The sequence below is a fragment of the Anolis carolinensis genome, chromosome 1 (assembly GCF_035594765.1).
Source record: "Anolis carolinensis isolate JA03-04 chromosome 1, rAnoCar3.1.pri, whole genome shotgun sequence".
NCBI classification, from domain to species: Eukaryota; Metazoa; Chordata; class Lepidosauria; order Squamata; family Dactyloidae; genus Anolis; species Anolis carolinensis.
The window spans coordinates 234,082,011-234,095,734 of record NC_085841.1 but is presented as its reverse complement, the minus strand read 5'-3'; the positions used below and the strand labels follow the sequence as shown (position 1 = coordinate 234,095,734).

At 44.8% G+C, this 13,724-nt stretch overlaps 1 protein-coding gene across 8 annotated transcripts in view; it reads left to right on the top strand.

Moving 5' to 3' along the window:
* Window positions 1–13,724, top strand: part of r3hdm1 (R3H domain containing 1) — a 97,743-nt gene that overhangs the window by 47,728 nt on the left and 36,291 nt on the right. For 7 of the 8 annotated variants that reach the window (XM_008112685.3, XM_008112673.3, XM_062966930.1 and 4 more), the window contains 5 exons: window positions 868–946; window positions 3,774–3,833; window positions 3,924–4,064; window positions 12,867–12,975; window positions 13,061–13,156. In XM_008112685.3, the coding sequence (XP_008110892.2) occupies window positions 868–946; window positions 3,774–3,833; window positions 3,924–4,064; window positions 12,867–12,975; window positions 13,061–13,156 (485 nt within the window). The remainder of the gene's footprint in view (window positions 1–867; window positions 947–3,773; window positions 3,834–3,923; window positions 4,065–12,866; window positions 12,976–13,060; window positions 13,157–13,724) is intronic. The other variant, XM_016994883.2, reaches the window with a different exon arrangement.

Genomic DNA, 13,724 nt, shown 5'->3' with positions numbered 1-13,724 from the left:
GTACACCTGGATCCCTGTTTAGGGGATTTGCTTTTTTCCCATTTATCTCCTTTGTTCAGAGGCTGGGAAGTGAAGAAAGACAAGTATTAAATCTTTGCCAAAGTAAAAGCACAACCGTATGCATAAGTAATCTCTACTGTGCTCACAAGTAAACACGAATAGATTTGCAGCCCAATGTCTGTTTAAGAGAATGGGAACAGGACCAACTTCTGGACTCTGTTTTCTCCAGCACAAAACTACGTGTGTCTATATTTGCTGTGGTCAGTGTTGAGTGCTACGTAGCATTGTGACACCGTGAAGATGCTAATAGATAATTACGGTAATCAGACAATAAAAACTAAATGCTAACCTGCAGAAAGTTATCTTTTGAAAGTTTTCAGAAGAAAACCATTACACATTTAAGAGACCAGTTTAGGCTTAAGCCCTCTGGAAGGCTCCCAGAAATGCTTTTAGGATATTAATAAGCTTTTATAATTTGGCAGTTTGAGTATTTATGAGTGAAGCACAGGGGATTACACTCTTAAGGAAAAAACATGGTAGCAGATCAATCTGGTACATGTTTGTTCCTTTCATTTCTCAAGAATCTCAATGTAGAGTGGTTCAATACCAAATTAAAAAGATGATGTAAGGCAATGGTTCTTAACCTGCGATCCCCAGATGTTTTGGCCTTCAACTCCCAGAAATCCTAACAGCTGGTAAATTGGCTGGGATTTATGGGAGTTGTATGCCAAAACACCTGGGGACCTCAAACTTGGTAGTTCAAGTTATCAATATGTCCTAAGGGCACCTTTTGAAAAATAAAGGGTGTGGTTTTGTTGAAATAATTGATACATTGTCTACAATTCTGGATTTTTATTTATTTTTTAGATTCTAGCCAAGAATATACAGATTCAACTGGTATAGATCTACATGAGTTTTTAGTAAATACGTTGAAAAACAATCCCAGGTAAGAAAAACGTAGAGAATTTTAGAAGTTCAATTTTAGCTTTAGCGTATATTATAATTTGCTGCATTTACAAATACTCCAAATATTGCTTTACTACATCTTCTGTAAAGCCTTTAAAGATGCAGACTTCTGCACATTCAGCATCCTCTTGCCTTAACAGAATCGAATTATTTATAAGCTTATTCCTATTCATTCTTTTCATATATCTTTGTCTGAGTGTATATAGGATCAAAATTCCTATTGCTGGATTACAGACAGAAGCCCTTTTCTTGGAGGCTAAATTAATGGAAGGCATGAAATAACTTGGTTAACCACACCTTAAATGTAATGAGACCAAGCTACATTGAACCTTGGGCATTGGTGCTTCTCTCCTCCCTTGCCATCGCCATAAGGATGAGTCTGGAAATATTTGTTTCGACTTTGTTTTACCCAAAGTTTATCACACAAAGTGTATTTATTCTTAGCTGTGATTAATGGAAACAAGACATCTTCAAACCATGGTTTGCAAAGTTAGCTTGCATTCTACTAACCTAGTTATGATTAATCAAACTGTGTCAGATATAGCTGACATGGCATTTATATAAAACAATGCAAAATGTCTGAACTTTGTGTGACTATTGGGAAGAGTCCAGAATAAAAAAGGAAGCTGTTTGCTACATCTTATTCTTAAAAATATTAAACTATGATTAAAAGCAAGGCTGAGGAGCCCTTTTCACACTGAGGGCTAAATTCAGTTAAAAAGAAATTATTGGGGACTGTTTGGTGGTGAGAAGAGAAAAAGAGAAAAGCATGAGATAAAAAAACTGAAAATTCTTATTGCTGAGAGAAACATTTCATCTTTTTACAATGTGAAACCCAACCTCTACAAACAGGAACACACACACACACATATAAGTTTATGTCTTTTAATTTTATTTGTGTGTTTTTTGTATTTGATACCACTGTATGCTTGTTTCATATCTGTGAGCCACCCTGAGTCCCTCTGGGGAGATGGTGGCAGGGTATAAAAATAAAATTATTATTATTATTATTATAAGTTGAGAACCAGTCTAGCAATGGTTTCATAGGAAAATATAAATGTGCATTTAAGGAAGACAAATATGGCCATTATAGGTTAATTTGGGGTATTTAAAATTGGATTCTTTAGCATGCCTGCTTCTACTGTTTTTCTTTTCATATAGGCCTAATTTTTATTAATTTTAGAGAGAATTCCATGGGACTAAAAATGGCATTTTATGTGAGTGCTACCATGAATTTATAAGCCGTAGTATCTTCTTGAATCTTGTGAAAAAGGAAGTTGTTTTCTCTTTTTTCTCATTCAAACACATATAGAGACACAAACATACATCTGTATCAAGGAGCTTTTCATTTGCAGTAAACTTGCTATGCAACTGTATCCTTTGCGATATGACTGAGCTGCTGCTGCATAACCTCAAAGGGCTCATTATCTGATCTTCTAAGTTCATCAACGAATATACCTAAGAATCTGAGATTTAGTGAACAGTATCCATAGTTGGTAGCAGCAAGTAAAACTGAATAGAAATTTACACCATTAGGCTAGATTCAGTATACTTTGAATAAACTGATTTGCTTTAGCATTTAGCCTGCTTGTATTTGTTTTTTGATTATATTAATAGATCTTTTTACCACAAGACACCCAGTGTGATATACATCTTTGAGTAAAGCATACTTAAACAGCAGCGTATGCAGTAAAATGGGAGACCAACTATTCCTTTCCCTTACTGCCTTTTAAAATCACATTGGCATCCTGCTATTTTCCAAAGAAGATAAACTTGGTGTTCACGGAGCTGGTCCTACCAGGCTGTGTCCTTGACTGGCCTGAGGTCAATGAACTCACGGCTGATCAGCATGAAGAGCAATAGAAACACACACACACACACATATATAGTTATTTATTTATTTATTTATTTATTTACAGTATTTATATTCCGCCCTTCTCACCCCGAAGGGGACTCAGGGCGGATTACAATGAACACATATATGGCAAACATTCAATGCCAATAGACAAACAACATTCAGTTTTAGACAGACACAGAGGCATTTTTTTAACATCTTTCCAGCTTCACGATTTCCGGCCACAGGGGGAGCTGTTGCTTCACCGTCCATTGGTGGCTGTTCTTCCTCTTCTTTTCCTCGTGAGCAGTTTTATGGTGTTGTAGATTAGTTAAATTAGCCTCCCGCATAAATGCGTCCCTAAATTTTCCCTAATTGACAGATTCAACTGTCTTTCGGGGCTGCTAGGTCAAGAGCAAGCCGGGGCTATTTTTTATTTTTTTTTATGGTCGGAGGCTTAACCCGACCCGGGCTTCGAACTCATGACCTCTCGGTCAGTAGTGATTTATAGCAGCTGGTTACTAGCTAGCTGCGCCACAGCCCGGCCCTTACATAGTTACTGTCAACTCTTTTGCAAGATGAACATAGTTAAAGCAATTCCTGCAAGCCAGCTAAATTTATTGAAATTTGGAAAAAAAACTAAGTCATTGGTTCTCAACCTGTGAGTCCCCAGATGTTTTGGCCTACAACTCTCAGAAATCCCAGCCAGTTTACCAGATATTATGATTTCTGGAAGTTGAAGGCCAAGACATCTGGGGACCCACAGGTTGAGAACCATTAAATTAAGTGATATTGAAAAACATCAGAAGATACATTTCCTTCTGTAATTAATGTTGCAGTTTTCTGTAGACTTGATGTTCAGATAAGTCCTTTTAGAAAGAAAAACATGTTAAAAAAGCCTACTCTTGCTAGAAGTTGTACTAGCTCTTTTATGACTACCTCTCTCTCCAATTTGTGTGTTTTTGGCTTCCAGGGACAGAATGATGCTGCTGAAATTAGAACAGGAAATCCTTGATTTCATTGGTAATAATGAGTAAGTGCTACATACAAGCTTTGAAGATATTGGTTTACATGCCACATTAGTGCCCTTGATGTAAAATGAAACCTTGCTGCTTCTTTTCAGGATCCCACGAAAGAAATTTCCTCCCATGACCTCTTACCATAGAATGTTATTGCACAGAGTGGCTGCTTATTTTGGACTGGAGCACAATGTGGATCAGAGTGGGAAGTCGGTTATAGTAAATAAAACCAGCAATACAAGAATGTAAGTTAGGATCCTGTTTTCTGTTATTAGTATTATTATCACAGGCACTCTGGTTCTTTGAATCCCTCAGGCCAAGGTAGAATTCAGATGACCTTGTGCTTTCAAAAAGTTTATTTCCTTTCTTTCACTGGTTAGAGGTGCTCACTAAATTATGATAACTAAATTATGATAACTGTCTAATAATTATCATTAAAATATCAATAATAATATCAAATCCATAACCTAAAAAAATGCCATTGTTTGTTTCTGGGCAGGAATCTGATCCCATTATTTATCTAGACATCTCTCAGTGCCGTTCCACCTTCATTTTTGGAAAACAATAATTTTTCTTCGTGTACTCTGTGAATGCACACTAATGGAGAAGCTGCGCCTGCGCAGGTTCCGACGGAAACTCTTCCAAGCTGAAGTTCAAATTTTGGCGGTAACCACGCCCCCCCCCCCTTCCCAAGGGGCATATAAGGCAGCCCCAGGCGCCCGCTCTCCAGTTCCTTTTTTTCCGCCGCAAGGTTCACTTCGGACTCTTCGCATGTCTACTACTCGTTTCAAGCGTTGCACGCAGTGTGCTGCTAAAATTCTTGACTCGGACGGCCACGCCAAGTGCCTCTTCTGTCTTGGCGAGGCTCATGTGGTCAGTACCTGCCGTTTCTGCCTAGCTCTCACAGCTCAGGCCAGAAAGAACAGAGCCGCTAGGCTCAGAGCGGCGCTTTACGAAAGATCTCTCGCGCCAGAACCGACTCCGTCGACGTCGGGTACGTCGTCTTCTTCAGCTCTGAGAGCGATGTCGGCGCCACCAGCTAGGCCCCCGACAACTAAAGCCTCCTCGGTCTCGTCCAAGGCGTCCAGGGCTTCCAGGACTGCTAAATCGGCCAAACCGCCGTGTACCGTGACGACGGCTACCGTTTCCACCCGTTCCGGCAAGGTGGGGCCATCCTCGACGTCGAGCTCTCTGGCTTCGGTGACCTCGGTCCGCTCCCGTATTGGTTCCCCGCCGTCCTCCTCTGCCATTAAGATAGCCTTTAAGAGGGCTCACGAGGAGTCTCGTCGAGCGCAATCTGACTCAGCTGTGGTTCCTCCCACACCTGGCAAGTCCTTGAGGGTTGCATCTAAGCAACCGCCGACAAAAAAACGGCTAACTCAGCGCTCCTCTTCCTCGGCCTCCTCAAGGCGAGACCCGCCGTCCTCCTCGGCAACCTCCTCGAGAAGGTCTTCTCCAATTGTGCCAGCCCAGAGGCCTAGAGATGTATCTCAATCTCCATTGCACCCCCTGTCTGACGGGGAGCTGCAGGACTCACCCCACCACTCTACCCAAACGGTGGTCAGGGTGCCGGTGCCGGAGCCCCTTGCGCCGCCTCACTCGTCGCGCCAACAGCTCTTCCCTCCCACCTCGACACCGGAGCGTGGCAGACAAACGGCTCGCCTGGCTCGAGCAGCCCAGGCCTCAGCCTCTAAGGATCCTCGGCTCCCGGCCCTCTCTTCCCGCGAGGCCATGCCTCCTCCCGAGACTGTGCTTTCTTCTCCCCCTCAGTCCCCCCAAGGGGCTGAGGAGGAAGATGTTGATATTGACCGCCCAGACTCTGTCCTCTCGGCCTCGGTGGTCTCTCTCGGTCTCGACCTCTCTCCTCCCCACGATGCGTATGAGGCGGACCCGCCTTCTCCTACCGACAATATTCGTGCTTTCTCTGATCAAATGGTCAGAATGGCCGACGCCCTGGGTTTGGAGATCAAGCAGACTTCCAAAGCAGTGTCTGATCCAGTTTTCAAAAGGGTGCAGGCCCAAGCTCTGCCGGCCACGCTACTCCCTTTCCTGCCTTATCTCTTGGACGTTATCCAGGCCTCCTGGAAAACCCCTTCCTCCATTCCTCCGACCTCAAAGAGGATCGAGACTTGGTACCGTACCGATGATGATACCTTGGAGTGGCTCAAACACCACCCCGACCCCAACTCCCTGGTCGTTAAGGCCTCTCAATCCTCAGGTCGTCAGTCGAACACTCCGGCCGACAGAGAAGGGAAGCGCTTCGACGCCGTGGGTCGAAAACTTTACTCTGGAGCCCTTTTGCTTTGCCGCATGGCGAACTATGGAGCCTGCATGGGTGCCTACCAGCAGATTATCTGGGAGAAGGCACAGCCCTTCTTCGCTAAGATGTCGGACGAAGACCGCTCCGTCCTCACTACCCTCCAACAGGAAGCAGACTCGCTTGCTCACCACCAAATACAAATGGCGAAACATACAGGTGATACTGCGGGCAAGATGATTGCCCACGCGATATCCATCCGCCGTCACGCCTGGCTGAGGTCTTCGGGTCTCTCCTCATCTTCCAGACAGGTCATTGAGGACCTTCCCTTTGACGCGCTCGGACTATTTAACTCCGGTACCGATGACAAACTCAAGTCTAATCATGACTTTAAAATTCTTGCGTCTAAATGTGGCGACCAACCGCAACCTCAGCGCACCCGCTGGTTCCCGCACCGCTCCCGCCGCTTCCCGCCGCAATCTTTCAGACACCACTCTTTCAGGCGGCCCTCGGGCTCGAATAATCAAACCCATCACCAACCTCGTCGGGGACCTCATCCGCAAAAGCAACGCGGTCGAACCACCCCCGCTCCTCCGCAGGCTAACCGGCGTACCTGACGCCAACCCCTGCCAAAGCTCCTCGCCCGCTACCGCTGTAGAGCCCACGCTGCCTCGACCCTCCTGTGCCTTTGCCGACCGCCTAGCCCCCTTTTACAATCAATGGGAGTCCATTACTTCAGATGCATGGGTTCTTCGCATTGTCCAAGACGGCTACGCCTTAGAGTTCACAGACCTCCCACCTACAGGTCGCATTCTCTACTCAACTCCTTCTCCAGAGATACGGGCCGAAGTCGATGCATTACTGGCCAAAGGCGCCATCCGTCCCTCCCCTCCCGAACTGGACCCTTTAAGTTTCTTCTCCAGATACTTTACAGTCCCGAAGAGGGGGGGCGGGCTACGCCCCATTCTGGACCTAAGGGCCCTCAATATATTCATTCGCCCTTCCAAATTCAGGATGGTCTCTATTGCCTCTATCCTCCCGATGCTGCAGCGGGGAGACTACTTTGCCTCCATAGACTTACGAGACGCCTACTTCCACGTGGCGATACGGGAGGCGCACAGACGGTTCCTCTGTTTCAAAGTTCTCGACCAAACCTACCAATTTACCGTTTTACCCTTCGGTCTCGTTACGGCCCCAAGGGTCTTTACCAAGGTCGTCGCCGCCGTAGCGGCCCACCTCAGGCTACATGGCATCACGGTCTTTCCTTATCTGGACGACTGGCTTCTCGTCGGGCCCGATCCGGTTCTTCTCGAAAACCACGTCTCCTTCACGCTGCGTCTTCTAAAATCTCTCGGCCTCCAACTCAACTCCGAGAAGTCAAATCTCTCCCCGTCAACCCGAATCCGGTTCATCGGGGCCCTCTTCGACTCCGTCACAGAGACTGTTTCACTACCGTTCGACAGATTCCTAGCTCTCCGCCACCACATCGCCCTTTGTCGATCCGCCCGGAGGGTCAGAGCCCGTGCCATTCAAGTCCTTCTGGGCCACATGGCCTCCACGGTTCTCATGACCCCGTTTGCCAGGCTGCGCCTTCGGGTCCTACAAAGGTGGTTTATAGACACTTTCAAGCCGTTCTACCACCACAACTCCAAGTACTTGTCGGTACCGTCGTTCGTCCGCCAGTCCCTCTCATGGTGGACGTCTCACCAGAACGTGTGCAGGGGCCTCCCATTTCATCCAGCCCCGCCGTCGCTAACCATAACCACGGACTCCTCCACCTACGCTTGGGGAGCCCACATGAGCGGTCTAACGGTTCAAGATCTTTGGTCCCCATCCGAGAGGGCCAACCACATAAACTTCCTCGAGCTTCTCGCCATTCTCAAAGCCCTGAAAGCTTTCTCCCGCCTCATCCGTCACAAGTCCATTCTCATTCAATCGGACAACCTCGTAGCAGTATTCTACATCAACAAACAGGGCGGTACGGGTTCGAGGAAATTGATGCTCCTCTCCTCCCGTCTCTGGGTTTGGTGCATAGCCCACGACGTACACGTCTCTGCAATCCACCTGCCGGGTGCCCAAAACGACTTAGCAGATGCCCTCAGCAGGATGACATCTTCCTCTCACGAGTGGAAGCTCGATCCCGAGATCCTCGACGGTCTGTTCCTCCACTGGGGACGCCCTACTCTGGATCTCTTCGCGTCTCCCCACAACGCTCAGCTACCCCGCTACGGAGCGAGACTTCCCCCGAACTCCTTCCCCGGCTGTCTAGGGGATGCCTTTCTACTGGACTGGTCGGCGGAGATGCTTTATCTTTTTCCACCGATTCCCCTCATACCGAAAGTTCTCGAAAGACTTCTCTCGATCTCGGTCACAGCGATTCTCATAGCTCCGGCCTGGCCCCGCCAACCGTGGTATCCAGCCCTTCTTCGTCTCTCCAGAGGAACGTTTCGCCCTCTGCCTCCCTCGCCGCACCTTCTCTCAAGGGAGGACAGCAAAATTCTTCACCCGGACCTCCCTTCCCTTCATCTCACTGCATGGAGGATTCTTACCTAGCCTCCCTTCCGCAGAACCTGCAAGATGTCCTTCGGGCAGCCCATAAGCCGTCTACTACCAAGGCTTATTCCTATAAACTCTCTCGCTTTCACGCCTTCCTTCGATCCCGTAATGTCGACACCTTTCCGACCTCGGTATCGGTGGTCTTCGACTTCCTCATGACCCTCGTCGAGAAGAAACTCTCTCTCGCTTCTATTAAGGCTTATCTCGCAGCTCTTTCCTGGTCCTTTCAACGCCACGGTCAGCCATCTCTCTTCTCTCACCACTTGATCAAAACTTTTCTCCGAGGCTACAATAACATCTGCCCGCCGTCGCTACCACCTACGCCGGGCTGGAACCTCGAACTTGTACTTTCTCAACTCACTTCTGCTCCCTTCGAACCGCTTGCCTCGACCGATCTCCGTCTGCTTTCCTGGAAGCTGGCCTTTCTAGTGGCGATCACGTCGGCACGACGGCCATCCGAGCTTGCTGCTCTCAGGGTCGACGAGCCTTATCTACGTTTTCACCATGACCGCGCTGTTCTTCGCCCGGACATTACCTTTCTCCCTAAGGTGGTGTCAGCTTTCCACCTCAATCAGGACATTGTCCTACCAGCTTTCTTCTCTAACCCCTCCTCTCCTCTCGAGCAAAAACTGCACCTTCTCGACGTTCGAAGGGCACTTCTCTTCTACAGGGACCGTACCAAGGGCATCCGTAAGACACAAAGACTCTTTGTCGCCTATGCCCAGGACAAGTTGGGTAATCCCATCTCTTCCCAAAGATTGTCCCACTGGATCGCTCAGGCCATTGAGTTGGCCTACGAACTAGCCAAGCGACCTCCTCCTCCATCCATCCGCCCGAGGTCGACTAGGGGCCTCTCGGCTTCGACCGCCTTCCTTAGGGGTATTCCGCTTGACTCCATATGCAAAGCGGCTATCTGGTCAAACCCTCTTACGTTTGTCTCTCACTACAGGCTGGACAATAAAGCCTTAAAGGACTCGGCCTTCGCAAGATCAGTACTCTCATCTTGCCTCTCCTGACTCTCAAACGTCTTTTCTCCTTATACTCACCCGCAGGTGACTCTCTATACCTCTCCTTCAAGTTTGGGCCGGTCTTTTTCCCCATACCTACCTCTAGGGATATGTTTTTCCCTGATTGTGTTGAGCAGTTGCTCTGTTGCTTTGTAGCGCCTTATTGATCCTGGCGGGTATGTCAAAGGGCATGATGTTCTTTCCCCTCTCCCCCCTGGGAGAGCGTTTATATGCACTATACGCAATTGCGTGTTTCTATTATGTTTATTGAATAATTTCTATGTTAGTTTCCTCTTCTACTATGCTCATGTTTGCATTGCACTGGTCCTTCGGACAATTTATTGCACTGGTCTCTTGGGACTGTTATCTCAATATGTCCTAATAAACATATGTTTGGACATTCACTGATTGTCGAGTTTGCCTTGTCCCACCATCCGGGACCTTAGCGTGTCAGTCTCCATTAGTGTGCATTCACAGAGTACACGAAGAAAAAGGACAGGTTGCTCACCTGTAACCATGTTTCTTCGAGTGTACTCTGTGAATTCACACAAACCCGCCCTTCCTTCCCCTCTGGCAAACCTCTCCCTTTCTCGTTGCCTTGGCGGCGTAGGAACTGGAGAGCGGGCGCCTGGGGCTGCCTTATATGCCCCTTGGGAAGGGGGGGGGCGTGGTTACCGCCAAAATTTGAACTTCAGCTTGGAAGAGTTTCCGTCGGAACCTGCGCAGGCGCAGCTTCTCCATTAGTGTGAATTCACAGAGTACACTCGAAGAAACATGGTTACAGGTGAGCAACCTGTCCTTATTTCCAAACAATAATAATTTAGGGACTAAGACATAGAAAGAATTTTCTTTGGAAAAAAATTTAGGCACCAAAGGGATATGGTAGGTAAGACAATTAAATTCTGTTACTGAGTTAGAATTAGTCTATTGTTGGGAACTGCCTGTTTTTCTTTTTTCTTTTTTATATATATTAGTGATATTACAATACCTGAAATGCTTTACATTTGGGGATGAAATAGGTCAGCCAGAGTGTAAAATGTCATAGGATAACTTTTTTTGCATAATCAGATTCAGCAAGAACAATACATACATTATTTAGCATAGTCAGTTATATGCAGTACATTGATTTCAGTTTAAGGAGGCAGGCTGTTCTCTCCCTCCTCCTTATAGAACTGTACCAAAGTATTGTGTTCAGTAAGCACCTAATTTTCACATTTTCGCTCTTTGGTAGGAAGCCACTAGAATTCTTTTTGATGTGAGGTGTTTGAATATGGAGAAGGACGTGTTGTCCTTAACCTACCCTGGCTATGAGAGTACACCTCTTGATTCAGTCACAAAAGCTGCAAATGTATTTAAGTACATAGTGCAGCAGAAGATGTATACAGAGCTTTGTTTGCAGCCTCTCCAGTTCTAGGAAAGGCAAGCCATTACTCCAAGTAAAAAAGTAAAACATGCCTTTTGGAAAGAGTTGTTGAACATACAATTCCAGTGATCCAGCCACTTTAAATTATAGAGTGATGAAGTTATCTGTGATGATCTATAGCTGCCAACAATCACACATACCTTAAGGTGGACCTGTAGTTTTAATTAACAGCTCTATTCACTCAGAAACATCATCTTGCAGAAAAGCAGAATCAGACAATTACTATCTGATAGAAGTCGTTTCGTTGAATGTGTGCTTCTGAGTTACCTAACCTACGTGTCTGTTTTTCCATTTTGAAAATGGAATCAATGGCCAACAAAATCTGTTGACAAGATAAATACCTTTTAATAAATTTTGATAGATGCTTGGGGTTTTTTTTGTTTTTGGTTTTTTTTGCTAAATTGTGAAATGAGGTTGTCAGACCTGTTGTTGACACCTACTTGATGAAGATTTCGGGGAGCTGGAGAATGAACTTCAATGGCAGACCTTGAGGGTGAAAATAATGTTCATGTGTTCTTTTTTATAATCACCAACAACAACAAACCTAGATTGATATCTGGAAGCCCCAATAACAATTAGCAGGCATTTCATATAACCAATAGACTATGTAAATTATTTCTAAAGGTTTTCGTTGTTCTTATTTTATATCTCAAATGATTTAAAATAAGAATTTAGAAAGAAAACCATGGAGAGCTGCTCCATATTGAATAAAACCCACCTTACCTTTTCCTCATAGGGAGATTCCCCGCTCCAGTGCCGGTCAGTGCTGTAAATGACAACATCCGCCCAGTGCACACTGGGACGACTCAGTGGAGTGGTGATTGCAGGGCAGTAAATTCAGGGACCTTTAAGAGAAAAGAGGTAAGACAGTCTATAAGGGTTCTCTGAAGTGCCTGCTAATTACATTGGGGCATCAGGTAACACCTAGGCAGAGACTGGGAGCTTTTCTGGTTGTTTAATAACAGCGTAATTCAAGAATTCGGAAGTAAAGTGATCCTTCTTTTATGCAAATATATTGAATAAAAAATGAGGGAAGACAAATACAAAACAAAAGTTCATATACCCCATTGGAGAGTCACCTTTCACCCCCTTAGAAGAATGACCATGTTGTAAGACCTGGTTAATGCTAGGTAGTTGGGGCACCTAAAAATTGGTGTGAACATGATCTGATTTTCATAAACATTTTTACTTTTGCCCCTCAAACGCAACGGTATGTATTATTATTAGCTCTTAAATTATGTATACTATATTATATACACTGGTGCCCATGTCTTTCAGTAATATCTTTCAATTAAACAGTTTTCTGTGTTAACTAGAGAGCAATCATTTGGATGGCTTCCCATCTGCAAAGCAGCACAGGCCACTTTTAGAGGTCACAATGAAGTTTTGCTATGTTCTGGTTTTTACTACACCCAGCAGGTTGGGAAAATGAAGGCTCTGCAGCAATGTTTCTGGTTATGATGGGCTTGGTTTGCTCATTAGGTTTCAATTAAATACTTTTCCTGCTGTTAGCATTTGTAGAGTGTTTGTGTGCCCCAAGGTTATTTATTCAGGTGAATATACAATTGCAGCACTTCTCAAAGACAACACCAGACTTCTCCATAGTTTGCAAATAAGGGTCAAAGAAAAAGGAAGTTCTGTGAGGTTCTCTTGAACATATATGTGCACCTGGATATTTTGTTAAGAATTCCCCTTGACATTTTTATTCAGGAGGTTTATTTTCTGCAAAAGTTATTGTCCATAGACTTTGGAAGAGCCTCTTTCATACTTACCAAAATTTATTGTATCTTAATCTTCTTTTAAGACCTGACCAGAAGTTTTATGAACATATAAGAGATGAAAAAAGTGAAGATTTTCAAAAGCGGTACATCCTGAAAAGAGAGAATTCTAGTCTAGATAAAGATGACAACCAGGTAAATGTTGAACTTACATAGTTGTCTTGACTACACTCTTGGACTGTGCAGTGGAAATTGGCAATTAACAACTTATTTAATTTAGATGCGAATACGATTAAAAGATGACAGAAGAAGCAAATCTATAGAAGAACGGGAAGAAGAGTACCAGAGGGCTAGAGAACGAATATTTGCACAAGATGTAGGTATTTAATTAAAAGGAATGTTCATAGCATCCTTGACTGTGTGACAACAATGAATCTATAATTTGTACTTGGCAAAGGTTTTTTTTTCTTTCCTGCTGTTTTTAAAAGCTCTACTTTGGTATATGTTGGATGATATAAATTGCTATTATGCCACTGACATTCAAGTATATCATTTCAACAGCATACTGAGAGAATGTTAAGGAAGTGGTGGATGAAGTGGCAAACCACCTGAGTATCTTTTTGAACATCTAGATAGCATATTTTGAGAACATTAGCTTTGCCATTCTTGCCTCTTATTGGAGATTGTGATAATTTAAATTACCATCCTTGTGGAGATGTTATTCATTGATTATATTTCTTCTCACAGTTCTTAGAAGGGATTCAGATCTCCACTTATGCATGCAGTGCTTTTGTAATCATGTTTATGTCTTTAATTCCCCCTCCATACATTTCATGGAAACTTAATGTACTATAAAATTAGTCTGATTATTTTGTGCAAACAGTAGGGTTTGTCCCCATGTGAATGATGGGATAACATGTTATTGTAATTCACCCTTGAAAGCC